This window comes from Callospermophilus lateralis, chromosome 14, assembly GCF_048772815.1.
Source record: "Callospermophilus lateralis isolate mCalLat2 chromosome 14, mCalLat2.hap1, whole genome shotgun sequence".
NCBI classification, from domain to species: Eukaryota; Metazoa; Chordata; class Mammalia; order Rodentia; family Sciuridae; genus Callospermophilus; species Callospermophilus lateralis.
The window spans coordinates 59,849,802-59,874,331 of NC_135318.1; the positions used below are offsets into that span (position 1 = coordinate 59,849,802).

General features: G+C 34.4%; 1 protein-coding gene across 1 annotated transcript in view; it reads left to right on the forward strand.

Moving 5' to 3' along the window:
• Positions 1-24,530, forward strand: part of Alms1 (ALMS1 centrosome and basal body associated protein) — a 202,822-nt gene that overhangs the window by 38,305 nt on the left and 139,987 nt on the right. Inside the window, exons 4-8 of the mRNA XM_076833468.2 lie at positions 3,336-3,531; positions 10,351-10,468; positions 11,867-12,330; positions 13,717-13,862; positions 17,845-17,935. Of these exons, the coding sequence (XP_076689583.1) occupies positions 3,336-3,531; positions 10,351-10,468; positions 11,867-12,330; positions 13,717-13,862; positions 17,845-17,935 (1,015 nt within the window). The remainder of the gene's footprint in view (positions 1-3,335; positions 3,532-10,350; positions 10,469-11,866; positions 12,331-13,716; positions 13,863-17,844; positions 17,936-24,530) is intronic.

Genomic DNA, 24,530 nt, shown 5'->3' on the forward strand with positions numbered 1-24,530 from the left:
TTAACAATGTGATGAAATGGGAAGGACTTTGATAGTCTTTTTAAAAATTTTTTTAACATCTTGATAGAAATCTTAGTAGGCAATGGGGTTGTAGATATGGTGGTAAGAAGACCTGGGAGTTCCTGTTCTTTGAATAATGGAGTAGGAGATGAAGTCACGAGTTCAAACCAAGGAAGGAGAGTTCTGTAGTAGTCACTTGAAAGAGTTAACTCACCAAGAAAATGTATTAGGAGTTCTAGGTGATACCGAGTACCCTTGAGGTTTAATGTCATCAATTTAAAGAAAAAACAGTCTGTCTAATGGGGGGGTTTCTCTAGCAATATGCTGCCATTTGGATTGAGGCAATGAGAAGCTTCAGCCATTGCTAGCTTTTGTCTGGCAAATAAGGCAATGGAGAAGGCAAGAAGATAAAGAGCATCTGTAAGGTGGTGATTCTAAAAATGTCCATCAATTCTCAGTGGTAAAGAAGGAAATATAGATAAGAAAGACATGATGACAAATGTAAATGTGATAGGATAGTTATCTGTGTGAGATTAAAGAATCATAAATTAATAAAGAATTAGAAGTTCTCATTTTTAAGTGGAAGGAGTAAAGAATAGTATAGTGCTTACCAGTGCCTATGAATGGTATAGTGGAGAGGGAGATGGAGAGTGGATCATTATTTGGTATAAGGGTGCAATTGAATAGCAGGAGGAATAATTTCTAATGTTTTATATCACAGTAGGATAACTATGGTTAACAACAGTTAAGCGAATATTTCAAAATAACTAGAGGAGACGGGTTTGAATGTTCCCAACAAACAGAAACAGATACATGTCGGAGGTGATAGATATGTCCATTCATATCATCCAATCATTACACATTATATACACATGCTGGGTCATATTATATTCCATAAAATGTAATATTATTATGTGTCAAATATATAAGAGAAATAATGAAAAGCGTAAATATGGTAGAATACTTGTCTTGATGAGGTTAAAGAATTACTAATGTTGAAGAGTAAATCAGTTGCTGTGTCTCATATATCTATAATCCCAGAGACTCAGGGAGCCAAGACAGGAGGACTGGGACGGCCAGTAACTTAGGTCATAAGTAACTTAGTGAGTCAGTCTCAAAATAAAAAATGAAAAGGAATGGGAATGTGGCTTAGTAGTTAAGTGCCCCTGGGTTCAATACCTGGTTCCAAAAATAAAAAAATAAAATAAATAAAAAAAAATAAAATAAGTGATTAGTGGAGGTCAGAGGTTGGGTAGGAGGACTAATGGATATGAGAAGAGTGAACTAAGAGACCCAGTCATTGTCAAAGAGATTGAGAGATGATTTGGGCCTAGAGATTTTGTTATAGAGAGAGTCAAAATAACTGGAAACCCCTTGCTTTAAAACCTTCCATTGGTCCACTGTCCCCTATTGAATGGAGTATTCTCAAAGTAGAGGAAGAAAAACCCTACAATTAATTATTCTCAGATTTAATTTTCAAGTATTAGAAAGGTAAAAAGTGTATTTTTAGCATCAATTTCATGTTATATATTTGACTAATTTATCATAGAAGTGGTTGAGATAATTTGGGATGTCAAGGGTCTACTATTCTGTAGTTCCACAGCCATGGATGAGTATTATTAATATTTTAAAATATTTCTTTCCAATCTTTTTTCTTTGTATATATTTATATAATTTATACTATGTGTGGGTAGTTGAGTTTCTTTTAAAATCTTTACTAAATAAGCATTTTACTAATGCATTTAAATACAGAAAATATCTCCTCCAAGATTTTTAAGAGTCTTGTTGGAAAATGTGAAAATCTTTTAAAATATAATATATCTTTTTCTAATGGATTTTGTGTTATCTAGAAGTAAAAATATGTCAATATTCTCTTAAAAGCATTTGAGTGGGTTAAGGAAGAAGACAGAGTCCACTAATGGACTATTTTCAAAATAATAAAAACCAATACCATCCATGTTTTTAAAGTAAAATTGAATCCAAAGATTTTAGATAAATAATGAAAAACTGCAAGTAGAGGAAGCATGGTAAAGGGAAAAAACAAATAAATTAGAAAGTATAATAACTTATTAACTAATATCAAACATGAGAGGAAAACACCTTTAAAATTGGTTACTTTCAGTATTTAATTCAACTTTAATTCAATGATACTAATTAATGTGGTGCCAGTTCATGAATTGCTTGTTACTCTTCTGTCAAGAGGTAAGTATAGGATCTGGGGTTGTGTATCCCAGTGGTAGCACATCCTAGCACATGTGAAGTCCTGGGTTTGATCCTCAGCACTGCATAAAAATAATTAAATAAAATATAGATATTGTATCCATCTACAACTGAAAATAAAAAGAGGTAAGTACAGCTGGGCACAGAGGTGCATGCATGTAATCCCAGCAGTTTGGGAGAATCCTGAGTTCAAAGCCAACCTGAGCAACTTAGCAAGGCACTAAGCAACTCTGTCAGAGAGACTCTGGCTCTAAATAAGATTAAAAAAGGGCTAGGATATGGCTCAGCGGTTAAGCTCCTCTGGGTTCAACTCCTAGTCGTGTCCCAACACCACTCCCCCAACTCCACCCCACCTGGTCAAAAAGAATAAGTATAGAAATTGAGAGGAAGTGTTTGTTGGAAACTTTTATAGCAGTTTGACAGCAATTTTATGGGTTTGTTTTTATTTTTAAGAACTAGAAATCAAATATTTAAGCCTGAATTTTATATTTAGGGTTTACATAGTTTTAAATTACATTTCTAGTTCCTCTTACTAATTAAAAATAGTTTATTATTGCTTCTTAATTTTAATAAATTATTAGTGTGATGAATTGAAAGTAGGAATACTAGTCTTTTACCATAGTTTAAAGATCATAATTCTGAATCAAGCTGCTAATGCAAGAGTAAGTATTTAAAAAGATTCAAATGTATCACTATTCATGGATGATACCATAATACTGGAAACTAGTAAAGTGATCACATGTAGAGAGTACTGTACCTTTATGTTTGGAAAAATTTTTCAGTTTTGTTGTAATTAAATTCTAAAATTTTCTTATGTAGAGCCAAATCCATTGATTTAATGAACTAACTTAAAATACAGCAGAAACAGAACTAACTTAAAACATAGCAGAAACACCAACGATTCTTTAGGACTTTAAGAAATGAGTAGTATTAGAAAGTGTAGTTAATAATGTAAGAAACACAGAAAGAACAGCTTTACTTTTTCCACTTATTTAGGAGAATGTCATAAAATAGGAAGCTAAATACTCATGGATGGACATTTTAATGTAAATGTTAATATGTATATTAACTCACTTAATGATGTGGCATGTTTTCCTTTAAAATCACTGTTATAGAGAACAGAATCTTGGAATTATTTTCCTCAAGAAATGGACTCTTCTCAAAGCTTGGATATATCACAGACCAGAATTAACATTGGAGCGGAAGGGTCTGAAGTGATAGAGTTCCCGTCTTTGGAGGAAGGTATATTGACCCAGTCAGAAGAACATGTAAAGGAACGAAACAGAAATCTCTTATGTTCTCCATTGCTAGGTAATACCTTTGTATTTTTTAACTAGTAGTAATACCTCATATTTGTAAAGTAGTTTTTGGGGGACTGTTAGTCCTGTACATAAGTAAATCCTTTTTGAGTTGAGGAGCTCTATAGAGTTCTACTCAAAGGGATTCGTTTGTTTTTTGTTTTCTACACTGGCCAGCTGGTCTAGTTATGGCAAATGTGCATTTACCCTTTTATCATGCCCCAGTGCTCATAGAAAGCAGAAAGGTGCACTTCCTCTTTAGTGGGTATGCCTCTTTAGTTCCTGAATTGGTAGAGTTGTTCTTGGGTAATGGAGATATTATTCTTTGACTGGTTCTCTCAGCAGTGGAGACTCCATGTTTCCAAAACCAACCAAAAATGTCTGTGTTTATCTTGTTCAATTCTGAGAATTTTTTTAAGACTTAGGTTATTATCTTTAGCTTTGAGACCAAAAAACTGAGATAAAGAGGTTAAATGGCTTAACTCAGGTAGATCTTACCACTTTCCTTTCTTTAGGTTTAGAACAGTTTTATTTTAAAAAGTTAAACTTTTATGCACCTTTCACATCATCAAGGGATTAACTGAAATGATTTTATAGAATTTTGTAGAGAAGTGTGATAGGATTTGATTCAGCAAGTTCTTTTCAAACATAAGCTTATATTATCTAAATCAAGATGTTAGTGCTAAAGTATTCTATGATGTATGTAGATCATTAAAGTCATTTAAGTCCACATTTTAACATGTTGACAAAATTAGAGTACTGTTGTTGGAGAGGTGAAAATCACAGTAGATGAAAAGGGTGGGGTAAAGGGAAAGGATGGTCAAATATTTGAAAGGCTGTCATGCTAAAGAGGAAGCAATTCATTTTTTCCCACATTTTTAAAATTGGTGCATTATGGGTTATATATGGTAATTGGATTTGTTGATATATATTCATACATGCACACAATATAACAATATAATTTAGCCAGTATAACTCCCCAGCACTTCCTCTCTCCCTCCCTGGCAACTCATTTATTATTTTTCATTCATTTATTTATGTACCAAGTATCTTAAGTGTCTACTTGTTTAATTCTATGGATAGATAGATGAAATCCACTTTTTCTGAGAAGATAACCTAATAACAAAACAGTAGTACCCTAGGATGAGTGTTATAATGGTCTGTAGGGCAAGAATCTAAATGAAAACCCCCAGGTCAAGGCTTGATTTTGTAGTATTTGTGAGCTAAGAATGGTTTTTACATTTTTTTATTTTCTTTCTTTTTTTGTTTCAGTGCTTGCTATTGAACCTAAGGGCCTCACAGCTATATCTCCAGCCATTTTTATTTATTTTTTAAAATATTTTTTTTAGTTGTACACAGGCACAATATCTTTATTTTATTTATTTGTTTTTATGTGGTGCTGAGGATCAAATGTGCTACCAACTGAGCTACAAACCCATTTTTATTTTTAAAGGATTGTAAAAACAAAATATAAGTGATAGTCCACTGTGACCAACAAAACCTAAAATATTTACTCTGTCTTTGCAAAAAATGTTTGCAGACATGTTTATAGGAGTTAAAATGAGAATACAGCACTTATAGGGGGCTTTTTTCAATTTGATATAAGAAAGGATTTTCTAAAAGAGGCTTAATAACAACAACAAAAAGTGAGTTTTGTGTCACAGCAAAGTATCAAGCAAAATTCCGTAATAAATTTTAGTAGGGGTAAGAGACTATACTGTGACTTCTATAAAGCTTTAAAATGTAAAGTAGCATAATTCCAGTTTCTCACTTACTGGAGATAAAATAGAACATTTAAAATTATTGAGTAGATCCCTGGATCTGATGGCTAGAGTACATTCCATTTTACTATTTTGTTATGCATTAGTTCTGTCATTGAATATTTAGGTTCTCACCTGTGGCAAATATCACTGATGATGACAGAATGGTTAAATAAAAGAGAAATCAAGGCTGTCAACAGTTGTCTAAATGTGAGGAAATAAGCAGTTGAAAGGTATAAGAAAAAGGCTTGGCCATACCACTTAAGCACATATGTATGCCATGCATGTGAGATTTATCACTTGTTAACTCTGGCCTGTTCCTTTAGAAAATACATTTTCCTATTTACCTGGGTTAACTCTCCAATCCATTTTGGAATAGTGTTAAATATTTAACAATATGCTGAAATGCTGCTTATAATTTATTTATTACTTGCTCTTTCGTAGTTATACTTAGGTAGTTATTTAAGATAATAAGGATTTCTAAAGGCTGAATGTTGTGTCTGTATGCAGATGCTAACATACAATAAGGGGAATGGGGAGGGAAGAATAGAAGGTCATTGGATTAGACAGAGGGGAATGAAGGGAAAGGGGTGATGGGTATAAGAAAGACAATAGAATGAATTGGACATAACTTTTCTATATTCATATATGAATACATGACCAGTGTAACCCCACATCAAGTATAACCACAAGAATGCGAAATTATACTTCATTTATGTATGTCAAAATACATTCTACTGTTATCTATATCTAAAAAGAACAAATTTAAAAAAATTGAAGGGAAAAAATTTTGATGGATATGAATAAGCTATATTTATGTAGCTAAAAGCCTTGCGTGCTCAGTGGTACTTGTAGTTCTTAAAAATGCATCTCATAGGGCCTGGATTGTGGCTCAGTGGTAGAAAGTTTGCCTAGCATGTGTGAGGCACTGGGTTCGATCCCCGGCACCACATAAAAATAAACAAATAAAATAAAGGTATTATATCCCATCTACAACTAAAAAAATTAAAAAAATACATCTCATAAAATATATATTATATGAAAAGTGAAAATAAAAGATAATATGGATTTCTGTAGGTTTGGAACCTGATTAAGGAGAACTCTTAATATATTTTTAAAAAATATTTATTTTTTAGCTGTAGTTGGACACAATATCTTTATTTTATTTATTTATTTTTATGTGGTGCTGAGGATTGAACCCAGGGCCTCGCATGTGCTAGGCAAGCGCTCTACTGCTGAGCCACAGTCCCAGCCCCGGAATCTCTTAATATTTTTTAGAAAAGATTCTGAGATTCTTTAAATGCTCAGCATTTAATTGGACAATACATTTTTATACTTGCCCAAGGTTCCCCCCCTATAGCATTAACTCTAGTATATTTGGTGACTATGTTAAAAAATCTTCAGCTTTCTTCAAGGGGTAAAGGACATCTATTTTGAAAGTTTAAGATTGATTTTCTAAGTCAAAGGCCAAAGGAAAAAAATATAAGTTGTTCCTGATAGTAACATCAGTATTTATCAATTTCTTATTTTTAATTAGTTAATTCAGTAAATAAATACTTCTGTTTTGAATATCTACTAAGTGTACAGATACTTACCTTAACCGTTGAGGATATATCTGTGAACAAAGCGGAGGTAGAGCTGACAATTTTTATGGAAAACAAACAGACCAAAAATGAAAACAAGAGTGTGAGGAGTTATGATAGATAAAGTGTGCAAGGGTATGAGAGTATACAGGCACATCTAGCTACTTGGGAGGCTAAGACAGAAGGATTACAAGTTTGAGGCTATCCTGAGCCATTTAGCCAGATCCTATCTCAAAATAAAAAATAAAAAGGGCTGAGATGTAGTTCAGTGGTAGAGTACCCCTGGGTTCAATCCCTAGTACTGAAATAAATAAATAAATAAATAGATAGATAGATAGATAGAAAAGTGTTAGAGTACATGGGTATGTGAAGTGAAGGGCTCTGTGAAACATGGCATGTCAGCTTTTTAAACTATGACTAAAATACCTGGTAAGAACAACTTTTAGAGGAAGAAGAGTTCTTTGGGCTCATAGTTTCAGAGGTTCAGTCCAGGATGGTCAGACTCTACTGCTATGGGCCCAAGGTGAGGCAGAGCATCAGGCAGAAGAGTAGTGAAAAAGTGCTTAGCTGAGTAGAGCATAAAGGGTTAAACCACAATGCAAAGAAAAGACCACCGACTCCAATTGAAATCAAATTAAAGCAAGCTTGTAATTCAGACCATCTGGGGCTGTCTCTCCCAAAAATCGTGGGAACAGAAGACAGCTCAGCAGCTCTAGCAGCACAGCTTTATAGTCCAGAAAGTTACAAAAAAAGGGGGGTGTCTTGAGAACTTACAGATAACACAATTTTGATAAGTATAACCCAAAGGCTGGTTAATGGTCTACTGGTTCAGCACTTAGGGAGTAAATTAGATCCCAACATCGGAATTTATGAGGCGCCATTAGAGCTTCAGAGAGGGTTGTTATCTGTCCAGGGAAAGCCAGAATTTATGAGGCGCCACTAAGTTTCAGAGAGGGTTGCTATCTGGTCAGGGAAAACTAGGCATGGGTGAGTTTAAGGCACGGGCTGGCATTCCAAGCAAGTTTAGAAATTGCAGTAATTTATAGTAAAGCCGAAATTAACTTTTCATGCCTTTGTGGCAAGATGGCTCCCAATCTTAAGAGGGAATTAGGCTGGGTTTATCAAAAGGAGCCAGGAACAAAATATATAATCCCCAAGGGTAGGCCCCTAGTGACCTGACTATAGTTACTACCTAGTAATCTATTTAAATTATTAATCCATCGACGAGATTACAGATCTCATAATCTAACATTTCACCTCTGAGCTTTTCTGCATTGTCTGTCACAGTGAGCTTAGTGGGGGACACCTCATATCCAAATCATTACTGGTTTGCAGTAATTTCAAGGTAAACAGTGGTGAGAGGGTGGAGATTGCCTTTTATACGTAGTATTGCAGGAATTCTGGTTTTGTTGTTGTTTGTTTGGTAGCAGGGATTGAACCCAGAGGTACTTAACCACTGAATCACATTCCCAGCCCTTTTTTTATGTTTTATTTTGAGATGGGGGGATCTCACCTAAGAACTGGTGATCTTCCTGCCTCAGCTTCCTGAGCCACTGGAATTACAGGTGTGAGCCACTGCACCTAGCAATATTGCATGCATTCTGAAATTAAGAAATTATACTGTGGCAATCAATATTGCATCATATTGAGAAAGCAATTTAGCTTAGCAAAATACCACTCATCAAGATAATTTTAAATAGAATTTTGTTTTGGTAATAAAGTTTTTTTTTTTGTTTCCATTGATATTTAATTTGCAGGGGGGCAGAGGATTGAACTCTGGGGCACTTGACCACTGAGCCACATCCCCAACCCTATTTTGTATTTTATTTAGAGAGAGGGTCTCACTAAGTTGCTTAATGCCTTGCTTTTGCTGGGCCTGGTTTTGAACTCGTCATCTTCCTGCCTCAGCCTCCTGAGCCATAGGTGTGCATGACCACGCGTGGCTAATTTTTTGTTTTGTATTGTACAACTGTTATAAAGAGTAAGAACTTAGTACCTAGTTTATGCATATTGTAAAATTAACTTTATTTATTTTGTAGCACTGGGATTTGACCCAGGGCCTTGTGCATGGATGCTAGTCAAGTTTTCTACCACTGAGGTGCACTCCCAGTTTCTTGTTCGTAGGTATTTAAGGGCATTGTCATGAGTATGATTGAAGTTGACAGGAAATCACAAGAATTTTTTCCTTTAAAGCAATAGTTTTCAAACTTTTTAGGTAATTGGCATCCTTGACACATTTTAAAATTATTGGTAGCTCCAACAAGCTTTTGTTTATGTGGGTTATTGATAGTTTCCACGTTAGGGGACTTAAAATAGAAATTTATGTTTTAATTTAGTTTTTTAGTTATAGATGAACACAATACTTTTGTTTTTTTATTTTTTATGTGGTACCCAGGATTGTATCCAGAGCCTCACACGTTAGGCAAGTATTCTACCATTGAGCCATAACTCCAACCCCCTTAAAACAGAAATTGAGAAAATATTTAATGATTCATTTAAAAATAGCAAGTAAATATTTAAAATAGTAAAGCTGAAAATTCCTCATTGTATATTAACACAAAGTGCAGTTTTGTAGAAAATTATTATTTTACAAAGCAAAAATATTTACGAGTAGCCTTATTTTACTTAACTCTAATATCTGACTTAGAAGATAGCAAGATACTCATAACAACTTCTGCATTCAATCTGTTGCTGTATCATACATGCCATAGAAAATGCCACTGTTCCCTTTTAAGAGAATGAGAGTGAGTAAGGCAAATTATATTTTAATATTACTTAAAATACAATTTTGAATCAAGGTATCTTTTAAAAGTGTCTTAGGACCTAGGAGTTCCTTGGCCACACTTTGATGTAATGGATATGTCTTTACATTACTTAAAATTGAAAGAAACACTCAAAATAGTTATGAAACAAATAGTGTTGTGCTGGCTAAAAGTTAGTATGCTTAGGTTCAAATATCATTGGCACTTAAGCTGCTTGAATGTGAATAGATTTCTTAATACTTTTTTTTTTTCCTGGGGGTGGGTAACCAGGGGTTGAACTCAGGGGTGCTTGACCACTGTGCCATATCCCTAGCCCTATTTTCTATTTTATTTAGAGACAGAGCCTCACTGAGTTGCTTAGTGCCTCGCTTTTGCTGAGGCTGTCTTTGAACTCACTATCCTCCTGCCTCAGCCTGCCATACCGCTGGGAGTTCTTGCATGCCCCACTGTGCCCAGCTAGATTCCACAAGTTTGGAAATTATGTTTCTTCATGTATTATGTAGATATAATTGTACCTGTCCTGAGGATTAAATGAAATATCGTATGTTAAGTGTCTGGATCTTGCTAGGCCCAATAAATGGTAGCTGCTATTATCATATTTTTATTCTAATGATTGTAGAAATGTCCAGTTAGCAGTATATTTAAGTACTTTATAAAGTATTACATGTGGTAAGCTAAACAATCCATTTTTAAATTGCTCAGCATTTTTATATTTGAAATTTTACAGTCATACAGGATAACTTTGCTTCTCCTGATTTGCCTTTGCTGACGTGTTTGACACAAGACCAGGAACTTGGGTCTGATTCCTTATTTCACCAAAGTCAACTAGATTTTGCACCTCTGAGGTAGGATGATTTATTTATTTTCCTCTACCCTTTCTACTCTTATCATGAGTTTTTTCTAATATTTATGACTTCAGGCCAAGGCAGGACTTTGAATTAGAGGTAAGATATTAGTACACACTCTGAAGGTGGTAGTAAGGTGGTAAATGTGTATATTAATTTGGCATGGTAATGTGTGTGTAGAGATGTGCCAGGTGACTAGTTTATTTTAAAATAATTTCCAATGTATTCTAGTATTTAAGGCATATTTTAATTATAAGGCACACTGTAATTTCCTTTTTATCAACTTTCTCATACATGTGCTACCATCATTTCTTCCCTTCTTCTTACTTTCATTCTTCAAAAAAGTATTCATTTCTAGATTACTTGTTCTACACTCTCATTTTGATCAATTGGTATTGAATCTGCCTACTTAATCTCTTTTTTTAATGATTTGTATTTCTATTTTTTTAAAAAATATTTATTTTTCAGTTGTAGTTGGACACAATTCCTTTATTTTACTTATCATTTATTTTTATGTGGTGTTGAGGATTAAACCCAAGGGCCTCACATGTGCTAGGTGAGCACTTACCATTGAACAACAGCTCCAATCCCAACCCTTTACCTTGTCTGTGAATATGAAGTTTTATAACATATTCCAAAGTCCTTTAGAGTAATCATAATGGGAAAAAAGTCTGGAATTCCTTAAAACAAAATTAAACTTATTCAAGAATATAATTATTCTGCTTTTAGAACTGAAAGAAAAATCCACCTTAAATTAAAAACTATAGATATTGGGTTGGGGTTATAGCTCAGTGGTAGAACACTTGCCTAGCATGTGCGAGGTCCTGGGTTTGATCCCCAGCATTGCAAAACAAACAACACTGTAGATGCGTAGAATGTAAAAAGTAAGCTCTGCCCTTGTGCTGTATATTTAATTTTAATAACTTTATTGAAAAGTGTTCTCTACACGTTTGATTGTCGACCTATGATTAAGTTACTATGGTATTTTTTTGGGAATGTATCTCTTGAAATGGTTTTCACAATAATAAAAAAGACTGGTAAGTGAATTAATACGTGGTAGGTGATAAACTAAATATTTAAAATAGTAAAGCTAAAAAGACTATTTTGAATTTTTCATTAAAAAATTTTTTTTGATAATATGAACATCAGATTCTGTTTCGTTTTAGGAGAAGTCTGAGATAATATCAGGATCATAGTTTCAGTAGTTCACCTTGTGTTTACAAAGATTTTGCTTTATTCTGTTGTTAGCCACTTTAATGGAATTCAAAATTTGTTTTTTTACATACTTTCAAATAAAATTGATATCAGTGAAATATCAGTTTTGTATTTTTATTTTAGTGCTTAAAAATTAAATATTATTAAGGTATTACTTATTTATATATGATTATATATTTTCAGAGGAATCCCTGATAAGACTGAAGACATTGAATGGTTTTCTCGGCCATCGGAAGTTAGTGAAGCTTTGTACCAGGCTACCTCAGAAGTATCTTCAGACTTAGTTAACAGTTGCTTTAGTGTATCTCAGCATGTACTTACAGGTAGCACAGCCATTGGGTCTCAGCGCTCTTTTTTATCTCCTGAACAAGAGAATAATAAAGAGAATACTTCATCCAACACTGTTGATGAACTGAAAATCCCCAAAGATTCTGATAATTATGATGCTCTTTGTTCATATATGTCATGGAAGACACAAAAAGACATACAGCAGCCAGGAAACAATTTTGCTGATAAAGATCAAGTTTCAGTTTCAACTTTATCTGATATTAGTGAAGAAAATATAGCTCCTAAAAGAAGTGACAGTTTTAATGCTTCTGGTTTACATGTGCATTGGGAACAGGAGCCTTTACAGGAGACAGAACCAGGTCTAACCAATAAGGACCATGTTTCTTTTCCACATGAAGTTGCTTATGATAATAAAATGTCATATTCTTTCTTGCGAGTTTTGTTGGAAAGAAGAGGAAAAGCAGTTCCCTTGACATCAGATAGTCATAATTTTGAGAGTGTGTTTTTAAGTTCTTCTGCTGAGAATGAGGTGAAACAAAAGGTGAATTCTTTGGAAGGATATGAAAGAACTGAAGGAGGTCTGCAGAAAGAATTATCTCAATGTTTTAAACAAAAGGAGTCTACAAATAATTTGCTATCTTCAGAGGTGCATCCCAGATCTTTAGATGTAAAGTATGTTGGGAATGTTGTAGTTCCTGATAATTCTGTAAAAGTTTCAGAAGCACATATACTCTCTGGAGGACATGATATCTCTAAGATGGAGGCTTCTGGTGGTCCCCTTCAGACAGCTGCATCCAACTTGGATGAGACATCAGTACAACTGTATTTTCAAGAGGAAAGAAACCAAAAAGAAACATCTGCTTTTGGTGAGAAAAATGTCATTGCTACTGAAAGTGTAGCCTTTGAGGCAGTTATTGCCTCTATTGAGCCTTCTGAGAAAGTGAGTATAGTAAGTGAAATCCAAAATGGCATCAGTAAGTCTTTAACAGATGACAGCCACAAGAGAGAATCAAAAAGTCCAGATCTTTCCTCATTAAATTATATTGATGAAAACTCTTTGTTTGATACACTTAAGTTTCCAAATTATCAGTCTACTTCTGGGGAGTTTGAACCAGAAGTTTCACAACCATTATTGCATAAAAATGATGATGATAATAGTTCCCTATGTTGGTATCCAAATTTAAAATCACCCCTTAATTCTCCTCAGAAAATGTTTATTAAGCTACTTTCTGTTATTCCAGAGCTTAAGTCATCTGCTTTTTTAAGTGGAAAACCTTATGACCAGGCTGTTGGTCTTGGCAAAACACAATCAGCTGTATTTCAGCATGATATATGCAATGAACCATTTCTTCCCACTGGGAAGATAAAGTCTGTTTCTGCTCTTGACCTTGCAGAGAAGGTAGGATCTTCAAACATTATTTATTCAATGAAAGTATCAACTTCAGATTCTTTGGTTTTACAAGATTTAAAGCAGCAAACCTTTGAAGAAGTTGCTGATTCCTTAGACTATAATTTGGGTAAGAATGTAAACTCTAGTAATGTCATTGAAGGTCCTCTTGCAGCTGTAGGAAGCAGCTTTTCAGCAACCTCGGTGGCGTATGATGCAAAGTCATTAGGTGCTTTACCACTGACTGATGATGCGTCATTAATTGTAGTCAGCCAAGAGACATTGCTGAAAGCTGATATAGACCAAGGGGAAATACCTTGGCCTGTGGGAACTGAGTCCATTTTTACCATACATAGAGTTATGCAAAATGACTCCTGTTTTGTAGAGGAACTGCAGGAGAAGGCTGACTCTGATGACATTACTATGGATAATGATACTGAATGCTGTAGCCTAGACGAAAATGATGTTGTATGCAGTGAAAGTGTTGCTGACCTACAAAGAGAGGTGAGACACAATAAAATGATAGTTGTTGGGGGGCTGGGGTTGTGACTCAGCGGTAGAATTTTCGCTAGCACATGTGAGGCCCTGGGTTTGATCCTCAGCACCACGTAAAAATAAAATAAAGGTATTGTGTCCAACTACAACTAAAACAAAATTTTTTAAAAAATGATAGTTGTGGGAAACATGGTCTTTTCAGGTATTATTTCAGGAAATTGTATTTGTCTTTATTTTGCTTTTTACTATTTCTAGACATGTGATCAACATGATTTGACTGGTGAGTATGGTGAGCTGGAAGTTTTAGAGAATTTGCTTGATGATCTTTGTGATAGCTCTCTGCCCTGGCAACATACTTCACAACTACTATCTGAGGAGGAAAGCAATTTTGAAAAGCCTGTAAGTGTTTCTCTTTGACATTTCTTATTGTTGGGTAAAGGAATATTTTAGTGAAAAGATGATAATGAAAGTAAAGGACCTATTATTAAACATCCCGTAACACTAATGGGTGACTTGTAACCTGGTCTTCATCTCATATCCATCAATATGCTCCATTAAGTTGTTGGAGGCTGGCATAAAAGAAATGTTTATGTTTTATAAACCATAAGACCTAGTAATTTCTGTGGTGTCTTGGAAAGAGCATCTTTTGGAGCTCATAGGCCTTTTATCTTGAGGCATCCTAATTCATGTCATGCAGCAGCAAGTCTTTGGGACAGTGTTAAGATTAGATGCATTTACAGGGACATTCAAATGATTGTGCTTCCTTCTGCTGGTTTTCAATGTATTGGTTTTGATCTTAGCCAGAAGGCTAAGAAGTTGGAGCTGGGTTTGTGGCTCAGTGGTAGAGTGGTTGCATGTGTAAGGCACTGGGTTTGCTTCTCAGCACCACATATAAATAAATGAGCAAAAAAGGCCCATCAACATCTAAAAAAAATATATAAAAAAAGGCCAAGAAACAATCAGTGTACAAGCCTTGAAATAGGTATTAGAATATTCAAGTATTTTTATTTTGAAAAAGAAATCATATCATACCAGATATGATAGTACTCTTTCTGTATGGCTCATCATGCATTCAGGGGATTTGCCTACTCTTTGGATTTTTTCCTTGCTCTCCTCATCTGTCTCTTAAGACTAGTCATTCATACTCCTTTACTTACTTTGATATCTACTAATTGTTCTTCTAAGTGATTGAGTAGCTACTTATTTGTGATATAGCTTAAAGCTGTGAAAAGGGCATAAAGATTGGGGTCAAATTTCAGTAATTTATTTTTTAAGGATAAGGATATAGAAGTGTAGCTCAATGATAGAGAACTTGCGTAGCATGCTCAAGCCCTGAGTTTGATCCCCAGTAGTGCAAAAATAAATAAATAAATAAAATTAAAAAAAAAAATAAATAAGGGCTGGGGATTTGGCTCAAGTGGTAGCCTGCTCACCTGGCATATGTGAGGCACTGGGTTCGATCCTCAGCACCAAATAAAAATAAAATAAAGATATTATGTCCACCTAAAACTAAGAAAATAAATATTTAAAAAATAAACAAATAAATAAATAAATAAAATTTAAAAATCTAGTTCATTTACTTTCTTAAACCTTGTGCTTTGAGCAAATGACTTTGGAGGCTGACTTTCCTGATCTAATCAATCCCATATATTTCTATATTAAATAAGGTAAGGTATAGAGCACTTATGGTGCCTGTCTGTTACCAGTGGTTTCCTACTCTTCTATCATTTTCACTGTCAGATGCTGCTTGGTGTGTGTGTGTGTGTGTGTAACAAGTTTCTCCTTGTTCTTGAGAGCAGTATGTAATAAAATACGATTTTAATATCACTTATTTTGGTTAACTCAAAAAATTACATAAGGTTCAGTCTTAGGTTTGTTTTCTTTCTTCCCCTTCTTAGGTTTGTTTTCTTTCTTCCCCTTCCTTTTTTCTTTTCCTCCTTCCCTTCCCTTCTCTTCCCTTTCCTTCCCTCACTACCTGCTTGTACACCTAGTTTCTTCTCAAGATTTAAATGCCTGTCTCTGTATAGATGGTATCATCTCTTTTTGGTTCCTAATATTAATTGCCTTGAGTCATGCCCTTATGGTATTTTACATGACGTTTTCTTGTGAAGATTATCATCGTCTCAATTTCATCTTTATATAAAAATAATCAGACTGATCAGATGAAAGTTGACTTCCTAAGTTCTTATAGAAATATTAGCACTTTTTCTAGTTTCTTCATCATTTTTCTTTCTTTTTTCATTGTGGATTTAAGTGTGGGAAACAAAACAAATCTTGAGATTTTCATCCTGATTCCTCTAATTTTCAGTTAGTAATGAAGTTTTTATATTTTCAATACTTCCCATCTTATTTCACTCTACATTTTATTTTGGATTACTTTCTCTAATAGTTCTATGTTTTGAAGCTTTGCTATAATGAAATTTTTATTGAAGTCAACATCATGATAGAAGAAGTTTCTTTTTATATTTTGAAGCTGAGGTGAAAAACTACTGTTAAATACACATACAGTATCTATGTATATCATATATGTTTATATTAATGAACTGTATTTCAAAAGAGTTGCTTAGGAGTGGGATAATTGAAAACAGTGCTATATGTGGAGCGGGGTTCCTTGGCAGCATCATCATTTTGGATTAGGTAGTTCTTTCTTGAGGGGGTTTATTCTGTGTATTTTAGGATGTCTTGCAGCATCTCTGGCCTTTACTCACTAGATATCAGCAGCATTCTTTTCTCTCCAAGTCGTAACAGTGAAAAATGTCTCCTGGCCTTGTGAAATATCCCTTTGCAAGGTGCAAGATCTTCCTCATTTGAGACCTACTAATCTAGAGAAAACTGTATAGGTAGTAGATATAGAATATTCATTTTCACACCCTGACAACTTCCTGAGAATTGACAAAAATGATAAAAGAGGATAGAACACTTTGTGCTTATGTGCATTTTTACACGCCTTCCTGAGAGGGTATAACTAGACCAATCTTTTTAGGGACTTACAAAACGTAAAAGTTGTATATGTTTTCATGTGAGTATACTCTGAATTTGGTGAAAAGATATACATGTTTATGTATTAAAGTCATCAATAATGATTGTATTTTCTAGCAAGGAAATATTTGGATCTGCTAAAACATTAGGGACTTCTTTTCAGCAATTAACTTTTACTTCATTATCAATTTATATTCCCAGCTAGGGTTTTTTTTTTTGATACTGGGGATTGAAGTCAGGGGCACTCAATCACTGAGCCACATTCTCAACCCTATTTGTATTTTATTTAGAGACAGGGTTTCACTGAGTTGCTTTGTGCCTCGTTTTTGCTGAGGTTAGCTTTGAACTTGCTATCCTCCTGCCTCAGCTTCTGGAGCCTCTGGGATTACAGGCATGTGCCATTGTGCCCGGCTCCCAGCTACTTTTGATTCATGAAGTTTGAGGACTTTTGGGGTTTGATAAATTAGCACTCTTGTAGTTCTTTGATGCTCTGATTTTTCCTCTAAATATTTGTGAATGTCTAGAAATATTACTGTTCTGTCTGTACTTCTTACTCTTTTTTTTCCCACAGCACACTTCTCCCCTTAAGAAAATTCTTGAGCTTGTCAAGAATAATACCATGGTTCAAATATTTTAATGGTGGTTATTATAAGGAGCAAACTTAGGTAACAGAAGACTTTTGGGCCTACTATCTGTAATATTCTATAAGGCAGATTTTAAACCCACAGGATGATTTGTAGATCTTCTCAGACTTTAACCAAACCAAACAATATATGAATATATATGAATTAAGTATATATGAATGTGTATGATTTCAGCAGAGCTGAGTATATTGATTATAAGTAAATGTTGACTACTATGAGTTCATTTTTTATAATAATGAGGTTTGTTTTTTAACAGGTGAAGACTGAAATTAATCTTTTCTTCTTTTCTCTTTTCCTAGGTAGTTCATTCGAATCTGAGCATTTGTGAGTCTTTTTCATCTGTTTTGCCTCCATTTGTTCCTCATGAGCCAATCAGAGAGTCAGACTACCATGCTTCAAATCTCAGAATGTTGAGGGTGTCTCTTGATACTGTGCCAAAGACTACCCAACATTTAGCAGGTATGTAGAAAAAGGAGGTAGTAAATGTCTTCCTTATGGTTAGCTTGTGAAAAATACCTTGCTATAAATTTTCTAGCAACTTGATTAGGGATACCTAGATAGTTGATAAAGTATTATTTCTGGTTATGTTTGTGAAGGTGTCTGTGGAGGAGATTTGAATAAGTAAATGGAGTAAGGAAGATCTGCTTTCACCAGTATGGGTCCTGCTGGTTGGCTGAGGCCTGGATTAAACAAAAAGGGAGAGGAAAGGCAAATTTGTACTCTCTCTCGAGAGTTGGGACATGTTCCCTAGGACATCAGAACTCCAGGTTCTCTGACCTTTGGTTTGCAGGGCTAACACCAATAGCCCCTTAGGTTTTTAGGCTTCCCTAGGCTGATAGCAGTATAAAATCATTATCTCCAGCCTTAGCTTACTTCTCAGAATTACTTGCCAATCCTTTTACTCAGTCAGCTCCATCTCATATTGACTTTAACATAAATTCTAAGTCTTCTAAGCCACCTTCCTCAACCCCCCCTGACCTACTTCTGCCACTTGCCTCCTCTCTTAGCAGATAATCTTACTTTCTGACTCAGAATTGATCCCCCTCAGTTTCCTTTCTACAAGATTATATGCATCCACTCTTGTCCTCTTTAGCTCAAATAATTTTTTTTCTTTCCAGTTATATAAAATGTTTATCAAATGACTTTGCTTATTAACTTTTTAAAATGGATGCATTGTAATTATATATATCAGAGGGATTCAGTATACTGTATTCATGCATGCACATAATGTAATTTGATCAATCTCATTCCCCAGCTATGGGGATCTTCTATACCCTGAAATTTATATATTGACATCCTAACTCCCAAGGTGATAGTATTAGGAGGTGAAGCCTTAGAGAGGAAATTGGATCATATGGGCTTTTTTGGTGTCAGTTATAAACAAGACCTCACAGAGATTTCTTTCCTCTTCTACCATATGAATACACAGTAAGACAGCATTGTGTATGAAGAATAGGCCCTCACCAAACCCTTATATGCCAGCACTCTCATCTTGGACTTTTTAGCCTCCAGAGTTGTGAAAAATAAGTTTACATTGTGAGGATAGGAGTGATGAAGCTCTTCATGTCTTGGACCAGAAAGGACTCCTTTACTTTTTTTTGTGTTCAGTTAGATAATAAGTACAACTAATAAATATCTAGACCTCCAAATATTTAGAGCTTTGGAAGGAAAATGATGTATTTACAATGCAAATTAAAGCCATCTATCTATTATAAAAGCTTTGTTGAAATATCACACCATACAATTTACTCATCTAAAGTGTACAAATCACAAGATTGTGCAAATATCACCACAATTTAAGAACATTTTCATTCCCCCAGAAGAAACCCGTATCTCTTCAACACCCCTAGCCCTACATAACCACTAATCCACTTTTTCTATAAATTTGCGTATTTTGGACATTTTCATGGTAAATGCAGTAGTACAGTTAGCGGTCTTTTGTGACTGACTTGCTTCACTTATATAATGTTATCAAGGTTTATCCATGTTATAGCAAGAATTGGTACTCTTTACTGAAAATAGTATTCCATTGTATGGATGTATCACATTTGTTTATCCATTCCATAATTGATAGAATAGATATAAACACTTGACTATTAGGAATAAGGCTGCTATGAAAACCATGTTCAAGCTTTTGTGTATGGAGTTTTTCTTTCTTTTTGCTAGGAGTAAAATTATTTATTGGTTCCTGGAACTGTGTTTATCATTTAGAGAAACTGCTAAATTGTTTCCTAAAGTCTGTATCATATTATATTCCCTTCAGTAATATTAGGATTTCAGTTTCTCTACATCCCAACAATGCTTGTTATTCCTGTCTGTTTGATTACAATCACTCTGGTTGTTGTTAAGAGATATCTTAACTGTGGTTTTGATTTACATTTCCTTAGTGGTTAAAGATGTTGAGCATCTTTTCTTGGGTTTATTGGTGTTTTGTGGATATTCTTTAGAGAAATGTCAGTTTAGATCCTCTGTCCATTTTTTAATTGGGTTATTTATCTTTTTATTGAGTGTTTTTTAAATATATGTTGGGTGTACAAGTCTCTTATTAGGTGTGCTGCTTACACTTTTTTTTTTTTTTTCTCCTAAGTCATGGGTCTTCTTCACTTTCTTGATGGTATTAATTGAACTACAGCATTTTTAGTTTTGATGAAATGCACTTTCTCTGATTTGTTTTATATTTATTTTTTAGTTGTAATCGGATACAATACCTTTATTTTATTTATTTGTTTTTATGTGATGCTGAGGATTGAACCCAGGACCTTGCACATGGTAGGTGAGCACTCTACCGCTGAGCCACAACTTGAGCCTCTCTCTGATATTTTTAAATTAAAAAAATTAAAACAAAATTTAGTCAATAATTATAATGTAAAAGTTACTTTCTTATCTATATTTTAGAATATTTTTTCTACTCTATTGGTTCTTTTTAGTTATACATGACAATAGAATCCATATTGGTATAATTATAAAAGCATGGAATATATCTTATTCAAAATCAGACCTCAGTATCTCTCCTTCTCCTTCCCTTTCCCCACACCTCACTCCCTTCCCTCTGTTGATCTTTCTGCCATTTACCCATAGGTTTTTTTTTTTTTAACTGGGAATTGAACTTAGGGGCACTGGACAACTGAACCACATCCAGGTCTATTTTGTATTTTTATTAAGAGACATAGTCTCACTGAGTTGCTTAGTGCTTATGATTGCTGAGGCTTGCTTTGAACTCAGCATCCTCCTATCTCAGCCTCCCGAGCTGCTGGGATTATAGGCATGCGACACTGCGCTTGGCCATAGTTATTTTTTTAAAGTTAATTTTTTGTGGGTGTACACAGTGGTGAGATTCACTGTGGTGTGTTCATATATATACATAGGAAAGGTGTGTCAGATTCATTCCTTTTCCTATCCCCTTCATTCCCCTTTGTCTAATCTACTGAATATTGCTTCTTGACCCCATCCTTTTGTTTTTTGGAATTGGCTTACTTCACTTAGCACGATATTTTCTAATCCATTGATTTACCTGCAAATGCCATGATTTTATTCTCTTATAATGCTGACTAATATTCCATTGTGTGTATAAACCACAGTTTCTTTGTCCATTCATCTCTTGAAGGGCATTTAGGTTGGTTCCACAATTTAGCTATTGTGAATTTTGTGCTGTGAACATTTATGTGGCTGCATTACTATAGTATGCTGTTTTAAAGTCCTTTGGTTATAAACCGAGGAGTGGTATAGCTGGGTCTAATGGTGGTTCCATTCCAAGTTTTCTAAGGAATCTCCATACTGCTTCCCAGAGTCCTACTAGCAATATAAGAGTGTGCCTTTTCCCCCACATCCTTGTCAACACTTATTGTTGCTTGTATTTGTAATAACTGCCATTCTGACTGGAGGGAGATGTAATCTCAGTGTAATTTTAATTTGCAATTCTGTAATTGCTAGAGATGTTGAACATTTTTTCATGTGTTTGTTGACCATTTGTATTTCTTCTTTTGAGAAATGTCTGTTTAGTTCCTTTGCCCATTTATTGATTGGATGATTTGGGTTTTTTGGAGTTAAGCTTTTTGAGTTCTTTAGGTATACTGAAAAGTAGTGCTTTATCTGAGGTGCAGGTGGCAAAGATATTCTCCCATTCTGTAGGCTTTTTAGTTTGATTCCATCCAACTTATTGATTTTTTGATTGCATTTTCAGAATTTTATTAAGGAAGTTATTTCCTCATCCAGTATGCGCAGGTATTGGGCCTACATTTTCTTCTATTACGTGCGGAGTTTCTGGTATAATTCCTATGTGTTTGATCCATCTAGGAATTTTGTTTTGTACAGGGAGAAGGGTAGGTATTGAGTTTCATTTTGCTGCCTGTAGTTTCCTTTATTCACAGCACCATTTGTTGGAAAATAACTAATTTTTTCTCTAATGTATGTTTTTGACTCCTTTGTCCAGTAAGAGATAACTTTATTTTTGTGGGCTTGTCTTTGTGTCTTCTATTCTGTTCCATTGGTCTTTTTGTCTCTTTTGGTGCCAGAACCATGCTGTTTTTGGTACTGTAGCTCTGTAGTATATTTTAAGGGCTGGGATTGTGATGCATCTGCTTCACTTTCCTGGCTAAGGATTGTTTTAGCTATTCTGGCCTCTGTCCAGATTTATTTCATGATTGCCTTTTTTTATTTCTAGGAAGAAGATCATTGGAATTTTGATGGGAATTGCATTGAAACTGAATAGCAGTTTTGGTAGTAAGGCCATTTTGACAATATTAATTCTGCCTGTCTAAGCACGTGGGAGGTCTTTCCATTTTCTGAGATCATCTTCAACTTCTTTATTTAGTGTTTTGTAATTTTCATAGAATTTACCTCTTTTATTAGATTGATCCCTTTTTTGAGGCCATTGTGAATGTGATTATGTTCCTAATTTTTCTTTCAGCTGATTCATCATTGGTGTATAGATTCACAATTGATTTATGGATGTTAATTTCACATCCTACTTTCCTGAATACATTTGAATTCTGGAAGTTTTCTGGTGGAATTTTTTGTGTCTTCTAAATATAGAGTCATGTCCTTGGCAAACAGAGATAGTTTGAGCTGTTCTTTTCCTTCCTATTCGTATCCCTTTAATTTCCTTTTTTCAGCGTAATTGCTCTGGCTAGAGTTTTAAGGACTATGTTGAAATAGAAGTAGTGGAATTGGCCATCCCTGTCTCATTCTTGTTTTTAGAGGGAATGCTTTCAGTTTTTCTCTGTTTAGAATTATGTTGGCCTTAGGTTTGTCTTATATAGCTCTTACAATGTTGAAGTGTGTTCCCTCTATTCCTGTTTTTTGAGTGTTGTAAACATGAATGGATGTTGTATTTGTGTCAAATGCTTCTTCTGCATCTATTGAGATAATCATGTGATTCTTGTCTTTAAGTCTTCTAATGTGGTGAATTACATTTATTGATTTTTGTATTTTGAACCATCCTTGCATCCCTGGGATGAACCCCACTTGATCATGGTGCACTATCTTTTAAAAATATTTTTTGTATGTGATTTGCCAGTGTTTTATTAAGAGAATTTTTGCATCTGGGTTAATCAAGGATATTGATCTGAAGTTTTCTTTCCTTGATGTATCTTTGTCTGGTTTGGTATCAAGGTGATTCTGGCTTCATAGAATGGATTTGGAAAGATTTCCTCCTTTTCTATCTTGTGAAAATGTTGAGGAGGATTGGTTGTTTATTCTCCTTTAAAGATTTGGTAGATCTCTGTTGAGAATTCATCTGGCTCTTCTTTGTTGGTAGTCTTTTGATGGCTTCTTCATATTCCTTACTTAAAATTGATCTGTTTAAATTTTCAATGTCCTCCTAATTCAGTTTGGGTAGGTCATATGTCTTTAGGAATTTGTCAGTGTCTCTAAGATTTTCTAGCTTAATGCAGTATAAATTTTTGAAGTCTGATAATCCTCTGTATTTCAGCAGTGTCTGTGGTTATATGTCCTTTTTCATAACAGATTTTAATAATTGATCCCCCCCCCCCCGTTTCTTTTGATTATTTTGGCTAAGGGTTTACCAACTTTGTTTATACTTTCAAACAACAAACTTTTAGTTTAGTTGATTTTTTTTAATTTTTAAAAAAATCTCAATTTCATTGATTTCAGCTTTAATGGTAATTATTTCTTCTTGCGAATTTGGTGTTGATTTATTGTTCTTTTTCTAGGGTCTTGGGATACAATATTAGATTATTTATTTAGTGTCTTTCTTTTAATGTGTGAGCTCAGTGCCATGAACTTGCCTCTGAGTACTGCCTGCATTGTGTCCCAGAGATTTTGATATGTTATATCACTGTTCCCACTTACCTTTATGTATTTTTTAAAAATTCATCATTGTTTTCTTCTGCTTTCTATTTATCATTCAGTAGTGTATTATTTATTCTCTGGGTGATAGTATTTTTATATTTGCTAAATTTGCTTTGTGGCCTAACATATGGTCTTTTTTAGAAAATGTTTCATGTGCTGCTGAGAAGAAAGTGTATTCAGTCATCGATGCTTTAAATATTCTATATATGCTTTTAAATCTGAATTACTAATTGTATTTTTTATTTCTGTAGATTGTTTTTATCGTTTTTGTTTGGATGATCTATCCAGTGATGAGAGAGGTGTGTTAAAATCACCCAGTATTATTGCATTGTGGCCTCTTTGATTCTTGATATTGAGAAGGCTTTTATGTATAGAGATGCTCCATTGTTTGGGGCATAAATATTTATGATTATTATTTCTTGTTCTATGATTCTCTTAAGCAGTATGAAGTGAACTTCTTTGTCTCTCCTGATTAATTTTGGCTTGAAGTTCACTTTATCTGATATATGGAGAATAGAAACCCCTGCTTGTTTATGAGATTCTTGTGAGTGATATTTTTTCCCCATCCTTTTACTTTTAATCTGTGCATGTCTTTGCCTGTGAGGTGAGCCTCTTGGAGAGAGCATATTGTTGAGTCCTGTTTTTTTAATGCAACCTGCCAGCCTGTGCTTTTTGATGGATGAGTTTACTCCATTTAAATTATTATATTAATAATAATATTATTAATGATTTTTATTCCCTGAAG